This window comes from Triticum urartu, chromosome 7A (genome assembly GCF_056163025.1).
Source record: "Triticum urartu cultivar PI428250 chromosome 7A, HENAU_Tu73, whole genome shotgun sequence".
Classification (NCBI taxonomy): Eukaryota; Viridiplantae; Streptophyta; class Magnoliopsida; order Poales; family Poaceae; genus Triticum; species Triticum urartu.
Window position 1 is genome coordinate 25335173 of NC_141879.1, and position 19036 is coordinate 25354208.

General features: G+C 45.2%; 1 protein-coding gene and 1 pseudogene across 1 annotated transcript; both read left to right on the forward strand.

Annotated features, from left to right (window-relative positions):
- Positions 1 to 379: 379 nt before the first annotated feature.
- Positions 380 to 3712, forward strand: LOC147957193 (receptor-like protein 7). Its single transcript, XM_087537449.1, has one exon. The coding sequence runs from the start codon at positions 425 to 427 to the stop codon at positions 3464 to 3466; it is 3042 nt and encodes a 1013-aa protein (XP_087393575.1). The 5' UTR covers positions 380 to 424; the 3' UTR covers positions 3467 to 3712.
- Positions 3713 to 10694: 6982 nt separating this feature from the next.
- On the forward strand, positions 10695 to 14018 carry LOC147957194 (receptor-like protein 7; annotated as a pseudogene).
- The last annotated feature ends 5018 nt before the right edge of the window (positions 14019 to 19036 follow it).

Here is a 19036-nt window from a genome sequence, read left to right on the forward strand (position 1 = left end):
TTTATCTCCGCTGAAGGAGAGTGATAGGAGGCTCCTGATTGGCTGATGTCGCTGTGCTTTGAACATTCCGTGGAATTGTTGTGGCGAGGACAAGCTTGACTGACCGGAGGATGGTGATATGGTAATTGGCTGCATACGTCCAGTCACTAGTTAGTAACGAAAACCCGATTGCCCAAGATATATGGCACAAGATAAGAACACGTCCAGGCAGTATTCAAGTGCAAGAGAAAACCTCGTGGACGGCTTGGCTGCCACCCGTGTGTGTGTTATCGTTACGGTACTGCACAAAAGATAGAAGGCAAGACTGCCTGAGGCTGCTCAGCCACCGTGTATATAAACGGAAGTGAGGCAGAGGGTAGAAATCTATCAAGCTCTTCTCTTTCAGTCTTGAGCCACCCAACCAAACAGAGTCGCCCTTACACATATGTTCTCCACTATGCCGCATCCCGTGCCATTAGTACTGCTGTTGTTGCTCCTACAAATTCAGCTCATGGCAGCAAGCTCACACCCCCCTTGGGCTCATGGTACGTTCACCAACCACACCACCATACTACCCGTTCGATGCTTGCCAGGCCAGGCTTCCGCGCTGCTCCGGCTGAAACGTTCCTTCACCACCACCGACGAGTCCGTCGCGGCCTTCCACTCATGGAAGGTTGGCACGGACTGCTGCCATTGGGAGGGCATCCGCTGCAGTGCCACCACCGGCCGTGTCACTTCCCTTGATTTGGGTGATAGCGGCTTGGAGAGTGATCATCTCGATCATGTGCTCTTTGAGCTGAACTCCCTCAGGTATCTCAACCTGGGTGGAAACGACTTCAGTCTTTCCGAAATCCCATCCACCGGGTTTGAGCAGCTCACCAGGCTCACCCATCTCAACCTCTCCAACTCCAAATTTGCAGGACAAGTGCCAGCCTATAGTATAGGCTGCCTCACGAATTTGGTCTCTCTCGACCTCTCCTCCTACTCTGAAATTACTGAGTGGTACGATCATACCCATATGATTCGAGTCTATTTCGATCAGCTCATACTGCCTAACTTAACAGCCTTAGTTGCAAACCTTACAATTTTGAGGGAGCTCCATCTTGGTTGGGTGGATATGTCCGGGCAAGGAGAAGAGTGGTGCAGTGCTCTGGCCAATTACACTCCAAATCTTCGTATTCTTAGCTTGCCCTTTTGTAGGCTCTCGAGTCCCATTTGTGGATCTCTCGTCGGTTTGCAATCACTCTCCATGGTCGATCTGCAGTACAACAAGTTGACTGGTTCAATTCCAGTGTTCTTTGCCAACTTCTCCTCCTTGAATGTTCTCCAGCTTAGTTATAATAACCTTGAAGGACGAGTCCCTCCTGTGATCTTTCAACACAAGAAACTAGTGACTATTGATCTTCACCACAATCCTAACATATTAGGTAATTTGCCGAATTTCTCAACTGATAGTAATCAGCTGGAGAACTTGTTTGTCGGCGACACCAATTTCTCTGGTACAGTACCAAATTCTATTAGTAATCTCAAACATTTGAAGAAGCTAGGCCTTGATGCACTTGGTTTTACTGGAGAGCTACCCTCATCAATCGGTAGGCTCACATCCTTGAATTCATTGCAGATCTCTGGGTTGGGACTAGTAGGATCGATATCATCATGGATCACAAACCTAACATCCCTAGAGGTTCTAGTAGTTTCTTGTTGTGGCTTCAATGGACCAATACCTTCTTCCATTGGTGATTTGCACAAATTGAGGAAATTAGCACTTTATAAGTGCAATTTTTCTGGGAAAATACCTTCGGGTATCTTGAACTTAACTCTGCTAGATACCCTAGTACTTGCTTCGAATAATCTCGTAGGAACTGTGCACTTGAACTCGTTATGGAAACTACAAAACCTATATGATTTGAATCTCTCAAACAATAAATTAAGTGTAATAGAAGGAGAACATAATTCTTCATTGATATCCTTCCCAAATATTGCATATCTAGGTTTGGCATCATGTAACATAAATAATTTCCCTAACATTCTGGGACATACAGATAAAATAAAAGTAGTTGATCTTTCGAGTAACCAAATTCATGGTGCCATACCCCAGTGGGCATGGCAGAAATGGATAGACCATGGCCCTTTGTTTCTGAACTTATCACACAATGAATTTAAAAGTGTTGGGTACGAAACCTTCCTTCCTTTTCATATAGAAATGTTGGACCTCAGTTTTAACATGTTTGAGGGGATAATACCTTTACCCCAATACTCCGGGGAGATGCTTGATTACTCAAGCAACTATTTCTCTTCCATGCCTCCTAATATTTCTACTCAACTTGAAGATACTTCCTATTTCAAGGCATCAAGCAACAACCTCTCAGGGAATATTCCACCATATTTTTGTAGCACAAAACTCACAATTCTTGATCTGTCTTACAACAACCTCAGTGGCTCAATTCCTTCATGCCTAATGGAGGATAACAATGCATTGCAAGTTCTTAATCTGAAAGAAAACCAACTTTCTGGACAGCTGCCACATAATATCAATGAAAGTTGCAAGTTTGAGGCACTAGACTTAAGTGGAAACAAGATTGAAGGACAGTTGCCTAGATCTCTAGCTTCTTGCAAGTACCTGGAGGTCCTCGATATTGGACACAATCAAATTAGTGACTCTTTTCCATGTTGGATGACTGCACTTCCCAGACTTGAAGTCCTCGTCCTAAAGTCCAATAAGTTATTTGGACAAGTGTCACCTTCTATTGATGATGAGAAAGGCACTTGTGAGTTTGCAAGGCTGCGGATCCTGGATCTGGCCTCCAACAACTTATCAGGGACATTGACAGAAGGATGGTTTATTAGATTGAAGTCCATGATGGTTGAAGTTGTGAATGAAACGTCAGTCATGGAGTATAACAGCTATCAAAACCAAGTATACCAGGTCAACATTGTGCTCACATACAAAGGGTATGCCGTCTCCTTTACCAAAATACTAAGAACCCTTGTATTCATTGATGTCTCAAACAATGCAATCCATGGTAGCATCCCTGGAGCTATTGGAGAACTTGTTTTGCTGCAAGTGCTCAACATGTCGCACAACTCCTTCACGGGGCCGATTCCATCTCAGTTCGTCTATTTGCACCAGCTGGAGTCTTTGGACATCTCATCAAATGGTATTTCAGGGGAGATTCCACAGGAGATATCCTCTCTCGACTTCCTCACAACATTGAACCTATCCAACAACATGCTGGAGGGAAGGATACCAGAATCGCCTCATTTCTCGACATTCGATAATAGCTCATTTATGGGTAACACTGGGTTATGTGGGCCTCCACTATCAAAACAGTGCAGCAATGAGACACCACCAAATTCGGCGCTTCATAATTCGGAGGAGAAATCTGCAGATGTTATGTTGTTCCTTTTTGTTGGATTGGGACTTGGTGTTGGGTTTGCAGTTGCAATTGTAGTGATATGGGTGCTCCCCCTTAGAAAGAAATCCTGAACGATCACTCAAATCAGGAAAACAAATGTACACCATGAGACATATGGACATCATTTGTAATAGTTCTAGCTTTATTATTTTTATGTTACCGATGATCTGCTGCAATGGTATAGCTTGAGTTCACACGCGTGCCGTCTTGTACTATTGTGTATGTATGGTTTGGTCCAACCATCCGTAGTAGCATAAAAATAGTAATGAATAACTGAGAGGTACTTGTACGTTGTATGTTTTCTTCTTTCCCAACATGAAGGCATGTAAATATGTAATTAACTGGAGTGTATGATTATGTTGATTGGTTTCTGCGCTTGCGCTTGCGTTGGATGGATATACTTGTTTGCACAAAAGGGGTAGTTTCTTCGGTCCCAACATTAGAAGCATGTAAAAATCGTCAATGGTCTCACTAATTGTGGTCGTATTTTCTTTGTTGTTGTACATGTTATATTTGTGTCGAATATTATGTACAAAAGGAGTTACGTGGATTTGGAGTTGTAATTGGTATGGATAGGTATGAGTCGTGTAGGAGTCGGACACGTTGTATCCTAGGCCTCTTATATATCGACCGGCACCACACGTTATAACCCATGATGACTTGATAGCAATAGGTACCCGGGGAGCCGGCGGCTTGTGCGGGCGCCCGGCTTGTGTCAGAGTTGCAAGTTGCAGTTGGTGTGCACATATGCAGTTGTGTGGGTAGTGGAGAACATGCAATTTCCCTCCACCTGACGAACCACAATTGAGTTGCAATCGCATGGAAGACATGCAGTTGCAATCAGGGGCAACACTTGCAATTGCGTGCCTAGTGGCAAACATGCAACTAGCCCCCATACACACACAAACACCACATAGTTGCAGTCAGAGGCAACACTTGTAGTTGCATACGTAGTGGCAGCATGCAATTGCGCCTTCCAGACAAAACACTACAAAGTTGCAGTCATGTTGAAGACATGCAGTTGCAGCCGGAGGCGACATTTGCAATTGCATCTCTAGTGGCAGACATGCAACTGCCACTCTTGACAAAACACATCAGAGTTGTAGTCAGGGGCGACAATTGCTATTGTGTGCCTAGTGTCGCGCATGCAGCTACCACACCTCCCCGACAAAAACACCACATAGTTGTTTGACATGCAAAAACCCATCCTCGATAAAACACCACTGAATTGCAGACATGTTAAAGGCAAGTAGTTGTAGTCGGGGATGACATTTGTAGTTGCATTCCTAATGGCAGACATGCAACTGCCACTCCTGACGAAATACCTCAGAGTTGTGGTGAAGGCAACACTTGTAGTTGCATGCCTCATGGTAGACATGCAACTGTCCCCTCTCCAGACAAAACACCACAAAATTACGGTCGTATTAAAAACATGCCGTTGCATTCGGGGAGACACTTGCAGTTGCATGCCTAATGATAGACATGCAACTCACACTACTGACAAAGCACCTCAGAGTCGCAGTCAGGGGTGACACTCGCGGTTGCGTGCCTAGTGACAGACATGCAACTTCCCTTCCTCTCAGACAAAAACATCACATAATTGCAATTGGGGGCAACACTTGCTGTTGCATGCCTAGTGGCACACGTGCAATGACCTCTCCCGACAAAACACCACGAGTTGCAGTTGCATTGAAGACATGCAATTATAGTTGGGGGCGACACTTGCAGTTGCAGACATGCAACTACATCTCTCCCGACAAAACATGACTGAGTTGCAGTCGCGTTGAACACATGCAATTACAATCGAGACACGACACTTGTAGGTGCATGCCTAGTGATAGACATGCAACTGACCCCCTCTACCTACAAAACTCCACTAAGTTACATATGCGTCGAAGACATGCAATCGCATTTGGGGGGCAACACTTGCAATTACGTGTCTAGTGGTGGACATGCAACTACCCCCCTGACAAAACACCATTGCGTTGCGGTCGCGTGAAAAAGACACACAGTTGCAGTCGAGAGCGACACTTGCAATTACGTTCCTAGTGACAGACATGCAATTGCCCCTACCCAACAAACAAACACAATGAAAACTAAATAAAAAGCTTGTCACACCCACTAAACATCCGCTCCCTGTCACAACGCAGCCAAAGACACTCGTATTAATCTCGCGTGGTGCACATATCCTGAAGTTCCCACGTATCTATCGGCTACAGCCTGTCCCACACCTGAGAATGACACAAAACTAAAAATAAACACATACAAAAAAACATGAATTTAAAAAAATAACATTAACAATAATTTTTTTTTTTGTAAAATATGAAAATAAATATAGCAAAATTAAGAGAAAATAAAATAAATAAAAAGACAAAAAATAAAAAGAAAAAAACCCACACAACACAATCTACAGACTTCGTAAAGGCCTACAGAAACCGCACTGTTAAAAAACAAAGACAGCAAAGGCCCAATGCACGAACAGGTACTGCTGCCCCCACGTTCCTATACGTACGTACGTGGGAGCTCCTATTGGCCGCCCGCCAGCGGCAAATTGCGGACCCTTCGCTGAAGGCAGAGAAAATGGGCTGGCCAATTAGGAGGTAGACGAGCTCCAGGGCAAGTAAAATAATAACCAAAAAGTTATGAACCAGCGAGAATTTGATCGAACTCACAACCTCCCTTTCGTGAACGAGTGCCGCTAACCAAGACAGCTACCGAGCTCTGGTCATCAATTAGAGGCGCAATACGATAAGTATGGTAATCTTTTGATTTTTTTAGAAAAACATAGACTGAACATTTGTGATATCCATTGAACATTTTAAATAATACACACTGACCATTTCTTAATATACGATGAACATTTTTGAAAAATATAAATGTATATGTTGAACAATTGTCGAATACGCATTGAACATTTAGTAACAAATGTTGAACAATTTCATAATATACGATGAACATTGTGATAATATACGATGAACATTTTTATATGCAAAGGTGAACAATTTTCATAATATACAGTGAACATTTTTCTTAATACAATGAACATTTCTGTAATACCTGTGAACATTTTATATAATATGCAAATAAAGAGAAGAAAACAGAAACAAAAAAATAAAAATATAACGTAAAAAAAGAACCAAAATAGAAAAATAAAAAACGGAACAAAACAATAGAAAATCGGACAAAACAGTGAAAAACTGGAAGTAAGAAACCGCTTAAGAAAAACGAAACGAAAAAATGCAGAAGCATCGAAGGAAACAAACAACGAAGGAAAACAGCACAGGAATCCGTTTCATGGGCCGGCCCAAGTGGGGAGTCGCTTCAGCGAAGCCGCAGCTCCTGGACGCACAGGCGCGTCATATAGGATTTGCCTACGTACGTACGCATCTCCGAGTGAAGAAAAAAAAATCAACACACAAATATTAACACATCAAATCCTATGGCTAGCAAATCGACCGAGACTTCGCGAAGTCTTAGTCGACTGATTTTTAGCAGCTCCGTTCTTAATAATTAAAGAAACTTCATTCGCCTGCAAAAAAAAATCATTTAACAAAAAATTATGAATACTTGTTTTTGAGGATGAAATTATAAATACTTGGTAAATTTAAAACAATATAATTTCTTACTGCACAAATGACTGACAGTGTACGTCTTATTGTCAATACAGAGAGGCAAAAAAATTGATTGTCAGGAAAATGGAGGCCTTCCAGTTAGTATCCCCAGGCAGACCCAGCCCAAGCTGTCGGGTTGGCACTTCCATTGGGCATTTGGGCGGCGCCGGAGTATACCACCGCTGCACTGCAGCGTCAACACCGTCACCATGGGCATCATCGACATCTCCCTTTCCACTAGCCTTCAGGTATAGGTACGTGACACCATTCTTGACCCAAGAGGCAAGACATCAACCTCGTTTCCCCGGAAAAAAATTAATTTCCCTCGACTGTACACCATCCAACTGTAATTAGAGTGATATTGCTCGATCTCTCGGAAGTAACTACAGATGTTTACATGACAGGGCCAGTAGTTTTGAGTTTTGACCACAAGGGGGAGGCCTGAAGCAATGAGATAATTATTTTTGTTATCTTATTTTCCCTTCTATCGATCATAATTTATACTGTATTTCTTCCTTTCGAATTTCCGAAACAAAAATCCAAGGTAATAATAGACAGGTGCATGTCGTGGGGCCATAAATTATTAGCTCCAATTAAGCAGCGTGATTTGGACCGATGCCACTGTGTTTTGAACATTCTGTATTGTTCTTGTGGTGAGGAGACAAGGTTGACTGACCGGAGGATGTTGATGGGAGCAATCCGATTGGCCAAGGTGCTTTGGCCCATGGTTATGAAAAGTACAATCAATATGCAAGACCTGCAGGTGTAAGAGCAAATGACACCGATGACTTATCTTTTTCTGTATTTTTTCTCCGCTCCTTTCATTTCTTTTTCTTTCCACTTTTTCTTTTCTCTTTTCAGTTTTTTGGTGTTTTCATTTCGTGTTTAGGCTCTTTCTTTCCTGTATGTAACATGTCCATGTGTTTCATTAGTTTGTAATTTTTATGATTTTTGTACATAGCCATCATTTTTTATCACCGACCGATCATGAATATGGTTTGTGCAGATAATAGTTCGGTATTGTCAGTCGGCGAGAAAAGTTTAAAGCAGGTCCGGCATGCATGTTTGTCTTTGCAATATTGAATAATTACTGAGAGTGATATTGTGTGGTGTCTCAGAAGTAACTAAGGGCATCTCTAGCCGATCTCTTGAAAAGCTTTAGAGTAGTAGAATTTCAGTTTTGGTTCGCTAAACCTCATCTACCTGATCACTTATTCATGTTAGGCCGTGTAAACCGAATCGGTGCTTACACAGGTGCCATAAAAAACCTGGGTTTTTGTCCTCAAGGTTAGATTGCACCGATGCTTAGGAAAGGAGGCAGAAGTAAACTTTTGCTTTTGATGCCAGGCGGTGCATAGAGTAATAACCGCCCCACTTCAAATCACGTGTGCTTCACTAGAAAGCCTCTGTCGGTAGAAAATAAAAATAAGACAACACCTCCATGTCAGCAGCAGAGCACCTCTGCATTGGAGACAATGGGTGCAGGTGCTGCGCGAATGTCAAAGCAGCCTAGGCACCCATACGAAGCACTATGCGTTGGGAGGCAAAGAAAATTTTTGAGACGCAATGCACCTAGCACCCTGTGCAGGCACCCTGCATTGTACAAGGCCTAAAATGTTTTACTGCACGGCTGCCCAGGTGATCACGTACTGCAGCGTGCTCAGGGCTGATCGTCGGCGTTCGCTCCCCTGTCATGCTCCAAACCATGATGAATTGGGGTGCTTTATTTACTCTGTTTCATCCTAAGTTTAAGTGATGATATGTCCTGAGGTCGTCGATGACGCGTCCTTCCCACTGGTGCTGCTCGTCCCGACGTAGTCATCAATGTCGCCGCTTGTGCCGAGACGCGTAACAAGTGTTTGACGAATTGCACAAGCCAAATAAATTTTTACTTCGCTTTTTTTACTCCACTTAGTTTAGAGTATCGGCTGGAAACGATCATTTTTTTAAAGGAGCAAATCTGCTCCTCTAAAGTTTACACAGCCGTTTACTGTTTTAAAATTTAGGAAATCAGCTAGAGCTGCCCTAAGATGTTTACAGGACAGGACCACTGAACCAGTAGTTTTAGACTGCATGGGGAGGCCTGAAGCAATGGGAGTACGTTCACTTATTTGTATTGAGCGTTCGGAGTACATCCACTTATTTGTATGTTTATTAAACATACTTTATTTATTCCTTCATTTCAAAATTCCAAAACAAAAATCAGAAGTAATAGCAGGTGCTTGTCGTGGGGCCATAAATCACTATCTCCAATTAAGGAGAGTGATTTGGACCGATGTTGCTCTGCTTGGAACATTTCCACAATATTTTTGTGGTGAGGCGAGACAGTTGTGTTTTGAACATTTCATTGTGCGCAAGACACTTCGTTGTGCGTGGTCCTTCTAACAAAAAAAATACTCCCTCCGTCCCGTAATATAAGAACGTTTTTTACATTAGTGTAGTGTCAAAAACGTTCTTATATTATGGGACGGAGGGAGTAAAAGCTAATATTGTGGTGAGTAGAAGGTTGACTGACCAAGAATTGTTATCCGGTAATTGGCTGAGCTGCATGGCCCCGTGATAACGATGCACATGGCACTACATATGCCTTCTCAACCAGCCATCGGCACTGTGTACATAAAGGGGTGCAAAGCACCCTACATTTTGTTTGGTCTGATGATATCATATGCCCGTTCATCTTCTTGGAGTAATTACTGGCGTCTCCAACACCGACCCGCAAATTCCTCCATTATATGTCCGTTTTTGTGTCCGGATGTGGTCCATGGGCATGATACGGGAGGAATCCATCCATGCTAATTACAAAGTATCCAGCTGGGAGGAGAAAAAGTAGGTGAGGACCATGCATGTGGTGGCTATTTGTGGTGTGGTTTCTGGTTGGGAGGAGAGAGAGAAGAGGGGACCATGCATGTGAAGAGAGAGAAAAGAGAGGAGGATCGCACGGAGGCTTTTAGTTGGTCAAGTGGATGTCCGGGCCCCGGTATATCTCTCCTGCTTTTGTCTCCAATTTCCCGGAAAACGGACGTCCGGACCACTTCGCATACCGATACAAGTCTCCATTGAATTGCAAAAGTAAACAAATGTGTCGGGTCGGACATATACCGTAGATTTGATGTTTACGCAGCATGATCAGTTGTTTATTTTATCAGAAAAAACTAGGGGAGTGCCGGAAACATTGGAATAGTTTTTTCTACAGGGCGCTAGTTACATTCTTCCTTTTTGTTAAACATAATTTATAACTGTATTTCTTGTATCCAAATATCCAACAAGAAAAATCAAAGGTAACAAGTGCTTGTTGTTGGGCTGGAAGTCATTTATCTCCGCTGAAGGAGAGTGATAGGAGGCTCCTGATTGGCTGATGTCGCTGTGCTTTGAACATTCCGTGGAATTGTTGTGGCGAGGACAAGCTTGACTGACCGGAGGATGGTGATATGGTAATTGGCTGCATACGTCCAGTCACTAGTTAGTAACGAAAACCCGATTGCCCAAGATATATGGCACAAGATAAGAACACGTCCAGGCAGTATTCAAGTGTAAGAGAAAACCTCGTGGACGGCTTGGCTGCCACCCGTGTGTGTGTTACCGTTACGGTACTGCACAAAAGATAGAAGGCAAGACTGCCTGAGGCTGCTCAGCCACCGTGTATATAAATGGAAGTGAGGCAGAAGGTAGAAATCTATCAAGCTCTTCTCTTTCAGTCTTGAGCCACCCAACCAAACAGAGTCGCCCTTACACATATGTTCTCCACTATGCCGCATCCCGTGCCATTAGTACTGCTGTTGTTGCTCCTACAAATTCAGCTCGTGGCAGCAAGCTCACACTCCCCTTGGGCTCATGGTACGTTCACCAACCACACCACCATACTACCCGTTCGATGCTTGCCAGGCCAGGCTTCCGCGCTGCTCCGGCTGAAACGTTCCTTCACGACCACCGACGAGTCCGTCGCGGCCTTCCACTCATGGAAGGCTGGCACGGATTGCTGCCGTTGGGAGGGCATCCGCTGCGGTGCCACCAGCGGCCGTGTCACTTCCCTTGATTTGGGTGATCGCGGCTTGGAGAGTGATCATCTCGATCATGTGCTCTTCGAGCTGAACTCCCTCAGGTATCTCAACCTGGGTGGAAACGACTTCAGTCTTTCCGAAATCCCATCCACTGGGTTTGCGCCGCTCACCAGGCTCACCCATCTCAACCTCTCCAACTCCAAATTTGTAGGACAAGTGCCAGCCTATAGTATAGGCTGCCTCACGAATTTGGTCTCTCTCGACCTCTCCTCCTACTCTGAAATTACTGAGTGGTACGATCATACCCATATGATTCGAGTCCATTTCGATCAGCTCATACTGCCTAACTTAACGGCCTTAGTTGCAAACCTTACAAGTTTGAGGGAGCTCCATCTTGGTTGGGTGGATATGTCCGGGCAAGGAGAAGAGTGGTGCAGTGCTCTAGCCAATTACACTCCAAATCTTTGTGTTATTAGCTTGCCCTTTTGTAGGCTCTCGAGTCCCATTTGTGGATCTCTCGTCGGTTTGCAATCACTCTCCGTGGTCGATCTGCAGTACAACAGGTTGACCGGTTCAATTCTAGTGTTCTTTGCCAACTTCTCCTCCTTGAATGTTCTCAAGCTTAGTTATAATAACCTTGAAGGACGAGTCCCTCCTGTGATCTTTCAACACAAGAAACTAGTGACTATTGATCTTCACCACAATCTTACATATTAGGTAATCTGCCGAATTTCTCAACTGATAGTAATCAGCTGGAGAACTTGTTTGTCGGCGACACCAATTTCTCTGTACAGTACCAAATTCTATTAGTAATCTCAAACATTTGAAGAAGCTAGGCCTTGATGCACTTGGTTTTACTGGAGAGCTACCCTCATCAATCGGTAGGCTCACATCCTTGAATTCATTGCAGATCTCTGGGTTGGGACTAGTAGGATCGATATCATCATGGATCACAAACCTAACATCCCTAGAGGTTCTAGTAGTTTCTTGTTGTGGCTTCAATGGACCAATACCTTCTTCCATTGGTGATTTGCACAAATTGAGGAAATTAGCACTTTATAAGTGCAATTTTTCTGGGAAAATACCTTCGGGTATCTTGAACTTAACTCTGCTACATACCCTAGTACTTGCTTCGAATAATCTCGTAGGCACTGTGCAATTGAACTCGTTATGGAAACTACAAAACCTATATGATTTGAATCTCTCAAACAATAAATTAAGTGTAATAGAAGGAGAACATAATTCTTCATTGATATCCTTCCCAAATATTGCATATCTAGGTTTGGCATCATGTAACATAAATAATTTCCCTAACATTCTGGGACATGCAGATAAAATAAAAGTAGTTGATCTTTCGAGTAACCAAATTCATGGTGCCATACCCCAGTGGGCATGGCAGAAATGGACAGACCATGGCCCTTTGTTTCTGAACTTATCACACAATGAATTTAAAAGTGTTGGGTACGAAACCTTCCTTCCTTTTCATATAGAAATGTTGGACCTCAGTTTTAACATGTTTGAGGGGATAATACCTTTACCCCAATACTCCGGGGAGATGCTTGATTACTCAAGCAACTGTTTCTCTTCCATGCCTCCTAATATTTCTACTCAACTTGAAGATACTTCCTATTTCAAGGCATCAAGCAACAACCTCTCAGGGAATATTCCACCATCTTTTTGTAGCACAGAACTAACAATTCTTGATCTGTCTTACAATGCCTAATGGAGGATAACAATGCACTGCAAGTTCTTAATCTGAAAGAAAACCAACTTTCTGGACAGCTGCCACATAATATCAATGAAAGTTGCAAGTTTGAGGCACTAGACTTGAGTGGCAACCAGATTGAAGGACAGTTGCCTAGATCTCTAGCTTCTTGCAAGTACCTGGAGGTCCTCGATATTGGACACAATCAAATTAGTGACTCTTTACCATGTTGGATGACTGCACTTCCCAGACTTGAAGTCCTTGTCCTAAAGTCTAATAAGTTATTTGGACAAGTGCCACCTTCTATTGATGATGAGAAAAGCACTTGTGAGTTTCCAAGGCTGCGGATCCTGGATCTGGCCTCCAACAACTTATCAGGGACATTGACAGAAGGATGGTTTATTAGATTGAAGTCCATGATGGTTGAAGTTGTGAATGAAACGTCAGTCATGGAGTATAACAGCTATCAAAACCAAGTATACCAGGTCAACACTGTGCTCACATACAAAGGGTATGCCGTCTCCTTTACCAAAATACTAAGAACCCTTGTATTCATTGATGTCTCAAACAATGCAATCCATGGTAGCATCCCTGGAGCTATTGGAGAACTTGTTTTGCTGCAAGTGCTCAACATGTCGCACAACTCCTTCACGGGGCCGATTCCATCTCAGTTCGTCTATTTGCACCAGCTGGAGTCTTTGGACATCTCATCAAATGGTATTTCAGGGGAGATTCCGCAGGAGATATCCTCTCTTGACTTCCTCACAACATTGAACCTATCCAACAACATGCTGGAGGGAAGGATACCAGAATCGCCTCATTTCTCGACATTCGATAATAGCTCATTTATGGGTAACACTGGGTTATGTGGGCCTCCACTGTCAAAACAGTGCAGCAATGAGACACCACCAAATTCGGCGCTTCATAATTCGGAGGAGAAATCTGCAGATGTTATGTTGTTCCTTTTTGTTGGATTGGGACTTGGTGTTGGGTTTGCAGTTGCGATTGTAGTAATATGGGTGCTCCCCCTTAGAAAAAAATCCTGAACGATCACTCAAATCAGGAAAACAAATGTACACCATGAGACATATGGACATCATTTGTAATAGTTCTAACTTTATTATTTTTATGTTACCGATGATCTGCGGCAATGGTAGAGCTTGAGTTCACACGCATGCCGTCTTGTACTATTGTGTATGTATGGTTTGGTCCAACCATCCGTAGTAGCATAAAAATAGTAATGAATAACTGAGAGGTACTTGTACGTTGTATGTTTTCTTCTTTCCCAACATGAAGGCATGTAAATACGTAATTAACTGGAGTGTATGATTATGTTGATTGGTTTCTGCGCTTGCGCTTGCGTTGGATGGATATACTTGTTTGCACAAAAGGGGTATTTTCTTTGGTCCCAACATTAGAAGCATGTAAAAATCGTCAATGGTCTCGCTGATTGTGGTCGTATTTTCTTTGTTGTTGTACATGTTATATTTGTGTCGAATATTATGTACACAAGGAGTTACGTGGATTTGGAGTTGTAATTGGTATGGATAGGTACGAGTCATGTAGGAGTCGGACACGTTGTATCCTAGGCCTCTTATATATCGACCGGCACCACACGTTGTAACCCATGATGACTTGATAGCAATAGGTACGCGGGGAGCCGGCGGCTTGTGCGGGCGCCCGGCTTGTTTGAGAGTTGCAAGTTGCAGTTGGTGTGCACATATGCAGTTGTGTGGGTAGTGGAGAGCATGCAATTTCCCTCCACCTGATGAACTACAATTGAGTTGCAATCGCATGGAAGACATGCAGTTGCGATCAGGGGCAACACTTGCAATTGCGTGCCTAGTGGCAAACATGCAACTAGCCCCCATACACACACAAACACCACATAGTTGCAGTCAGAGGCAACACTTGCAGTTGCATACGTAGTGGCAGCATGCAATTGCGCCTTCCAGACAAAACACTACAAAGTTGCAGTCATGTTGAAGACATGCAGTTGCAGTCGGAGGCAACATTTGCAATCTCCTGCTCAAGACTTAGTATCTTTTTACATAGTTCCTGTTTTTTTTCCGCCCCGTGGCCGATTTATCCCCCGAGTCATGGGTTGAAAGCTATGAGATGGAAATGAAGATGCTGGATGTGGACGATGCAGCGTGTGCTAAATACTTTACCATGATGTTGGAGGGAACAACTCGCACATGGTTGAAAAATCTGCCGGCTAACTCCATTGGTCATGGGCCGAGTTAAGGGCCCGGTTTATTCAGAATTTCAAAGACACGTGCAAGCAGCCCATGTCAATTGTGGACTTAACTGCCCGTGTCCAGGAGGAAGGAGAGTCAACAACCCATTGGGTGCGCCAGGTTTCGGAAATTTTGCACTCATCAGACCGCATCAACGCTGATACAGCAGTTTTAATGTTGGAAGGCAATTGCCGGTTTACACCTCTGAAGTTGAAGTTGGGACGCCTCAAACGTCACTGCAATGACATGGGGACTCTTATGGTAGCCTTGGTGAAGTATGCCGACTCTGATAGTACCAAGGACCATGAATCTGATGATGACAAGACAGGAAAGGGAAACAAGGGCGACAGCATAACCCGGCGGCTCATGGAAACAGTCGTAAGCGTAAGGCGGATAACGGTTTAGATTTTTTGGCTAATACCAATGCGCAGGGTAATGGTCAGCGTCGTAAGGGTAAACCGCCCCCGCGTGGAGGAGAGCCAAGTTCCAATCCGGAGCGCCTGTCTTACCTGTTGAACCAGACCTGCCCAAAGCACGGGTCGCGGGATAAGCCGACCACGCACCTCTGGAAGGATTGTTATATTATGCGGGAGTTCAAAAATTCAGATTTTTTCCAGAATGATTATGGACCGGCCGGCGGTTCAGGCACCGGATCTCATGGGCCGGGTTATGGAGGAGGCAGTTCCGGTTCAGGATTTCAAGGTAAATATCGGGGATATACCCCGCGGTATGACCTGGCTGGAATTATGACCCGGCCGGACTTGGCGATTCACTAGCGAACCACCCGAACATGGAGGTTTACAGGTACCCCGCCTGGACATTGTGACTCACTGGAGACCCGGCGGGCGGATCAGACGGACGATAAGGCCAAAGGCCCAGCAGGCCGGCTCATGCTATGGTGGGCCGGTTTAAGAGAAAGCATAAGGAATATTCTCCTACAAAGGAAGCAAGACCAGGACTCCACTTGTAATAGAGTAATTCTAATCCTACTAGGACTAGTCATGTAACCCGCCCCTTCAACATATATATGGAGGGGCAGGGCACCCAAAGAGGGACAAGCAATAATCTCTAGGGTTAGACACAACTAGAGGAGACCTGGCTACCGGCGACTCCCTCATGAGCATAATGAGATCTAGCCACAAACAGCATGTTGGGCTATTACCGGATGACGTTTCCCGGGGCCAGAAGCTGTCTAAATCCTTGTCTTGTGTGTTGATCCGCCTCGCGTCTCTCATCCCGATCAACCCCTCTCAAGCTACCACATAGATGCGTTGACCTCGCGACTAAGTCCTCACACTAAGGACATCTACTGTAACAATTCCATGACAGTTGGGCCCACCGTGGGTCTCTCGCACGGTGGTGTTGAGTTCTTGGAGGGAACTCTTTAGGGATCGAGAAGCTGATGATTGATCGGATAAAGAAGAGCCAGCATAGAATAATCGCGCAAGATAAGCGACCATGGAAAAACCTTGTGCAGATCCGGCAAACCCATCGTTTGGTGGTCAAAAGTATGATTAATTTTGAAGACTGCAGTATGAAGAAAAATTAGGGTTTGGTGCTCTGTGTACCGCCGACGCTACACGAGCCGTCGAATACGGATAAGAGATCGATTTCTACTACAGCTGTCGCGTGTTGCCGAGTTCAACAGAAATACTGCTCCAGCCGCCGTACGCGCGCGGTTCACTTGAGCCGCCGAGTTTCACTATTGTCCCACGTATACATCAACAAGTCCCGAGGCAGGCGCTGCTTGTACTACTCGTAGCAAGCATCAGATCGGAGTTCTAGTACTACGACAAGCTGAAACGCAATTTACGCAGTCTGATTCTTTTTTGGAATAATTCACTGGCACTTCATAATGCTAGTTGAACACTACTCCAAGGAGAGTACGTTTTGGATTAGTATATCATTACAGGCCAAGTTCGTTTTTTCTTTGTCAACCTTGATTACTACAAGGAAGCTACGAGGAGGTTAAATTCAGAATTAAGGAAAAGAAAAGTGATCAAGTTGGACTGGCCCTTGATTACCAAAAGAAGGGAAATATATATAAAAAAGAAGAAGAGCCCATCAGAGGCGACCAGCAGCGTCCTGTTCCTCGTATGAAGCAGATCACCTACAACGATGCGGAGACGGCCGTTGACTCGCCTGGCGGCTTGCACGTCTGCGTCCTGGTCTCCACTGACGCCGCCTCGTTGGTATCCTGCTGCTGAACCACTCCATGATGAACCGCCTGTGGCCGTCCGCGAGCCTACGCCTGCGAAACCACCGCGGCTGCCTCTGCCACTGCCCGCGGGCCCGCTGCGGAAGCGACGGCCCTTCGAGCCGCCGCCGTTTCGGCCTCAAGCTGCCCTCCTCGGCTGGCCTTGGCCTCGAACCACTGCCGCCACGTCGCCGTCACGATCACCATGGCCCTCGCCACTGTGTGCTTTGAGCCGCCACGGACACCGTGGCCCTCGCCTCCTTTGCCGCAACTCTGGCTTCCAGCTCGCTTGAGCCGCCCCCGCCGGCGCACCGAGCCACTGCGGCCGCACACCCTGTCTGCCGCCTTGCCAAACGGCCACACCTCGGCCCCTCGCACTACTCCGTCTGGGGTCGGACTCCTCCTTTGCGGTCGCATGAGCCGTCTCCGCCTTGAGATGCCCCGTGCGGCCGCTCCCGCCGTTTCTTCTGCCGTAAGCCCGTGACTCATCTCCGCTTTGCCAAGGCGTCCCCTGCTGATGTGGTCGTGTCTCGCTAGTACAAAACAAAAGAAAATTGGGGGTTCAGCCGGAGGAATGGAGCAGTGCATGCATGCATGATGATTCGAAGACTAGTCTGCCGACAATAATGGAGCAGGAATCTCAATGGACAAGTACTATTATTAAGTTTACAGCAGGTGGATGGAAGTTAAGATGCTGGATTAAATCCCAAAGACACAAAGCAAAATACACTATTACTGGGTCAATTACGTCAAGGCTGATTTGATTACTTATTGGTGGATTACTACCCACGTGGAGGCCTGGAACAGTACTACAAGTATTATGACAGCAGTATGTCATCTATTTTTTTCCACACCGTCCAGCATTATGTATTGACAACGTCTGCGCTCATTCGACAAAATCACCAGGTGCTATCCTTTTTTAGTATTTTATCAACACATATCAATTATTTGAGAACAATTACTTGGTCTATGGTATTTTCTCGCAGGACCATTATTCATTACAAGGGGTGTCGCAAAAGGGGCCAGCATTATTTTTACCCTAGCGCTTGTCAGTGCCGTGCTGCTTGACGATACGTGCGCAAGTCGCCGCTCCCGCTACATCAACACAGTGCAATTAACTCGGCCGCCCGCACCGGCTTACAACACCGCGGCCGGCTCACCCGTCTGCACCGGTTTACAACACCACAGATAACTCACGCGTCCGCCTCCGCGGCCGACTCTCCCGCCTGCACCGGCTTACAACACCACGGCCGACTCATCTGTCCGTGCCGCTTCTGATGCTACGGTCGTCTTTACCGTCCGTCTCTCGCGGGCTGGTCTTCATCGATACACCGGGTCGCATCTATCTACATGAGCTGTTTATTGAGTACGAGCAAGTCACTGCTTGGGTAGCCCGGTTCTTTCTTCCAACAATTTGGAGGCAAATTATCATATATTATCAGCCGCCGTCTGCACCGGATGGCTCAACGGGCAGGCACACAAGTCGCTGCCACTACAGTTTGGTTAACTTCAAAACATCCAGTTGGAAGGGACCATTGGCCGAGTTGCTGACATGGCTCATACAGGATCATTTATAACCCGCCACAGTCAACTCAACCTTCTGCGGATTTACATCGCACTATCAACACCAATGATATACACCTTATGCTATGGTCAATATGGAGAATCTCAAAGCCAACTCCTCGAGTCGTCTTGAGACTCGGGGGCTACAATGATATGACTCGGCAGCATTGGCCGGTTTTAATGCATTCAAGAACTCCGGGTCATTGGAGGGAAAAATAACCCGGCCCCGGAGATTACTGGTCTATCGTTGAAACTTTAAAAGGCCGTCAGAAGAATTCCGGCTCACAATGATAATTCCTTTTTACAATCCGGCTCAAGGGAAATCTG

What these genes read in the sequence shown, in the direction of transcription:
- LOC147957193 (XM_087537449.1), top strand. Translation starts at nt 425, where the DNA reads ATGTTCTCCACTATGCCGCATCCCGTGCCATTAGTACTGCTGTTGTTG.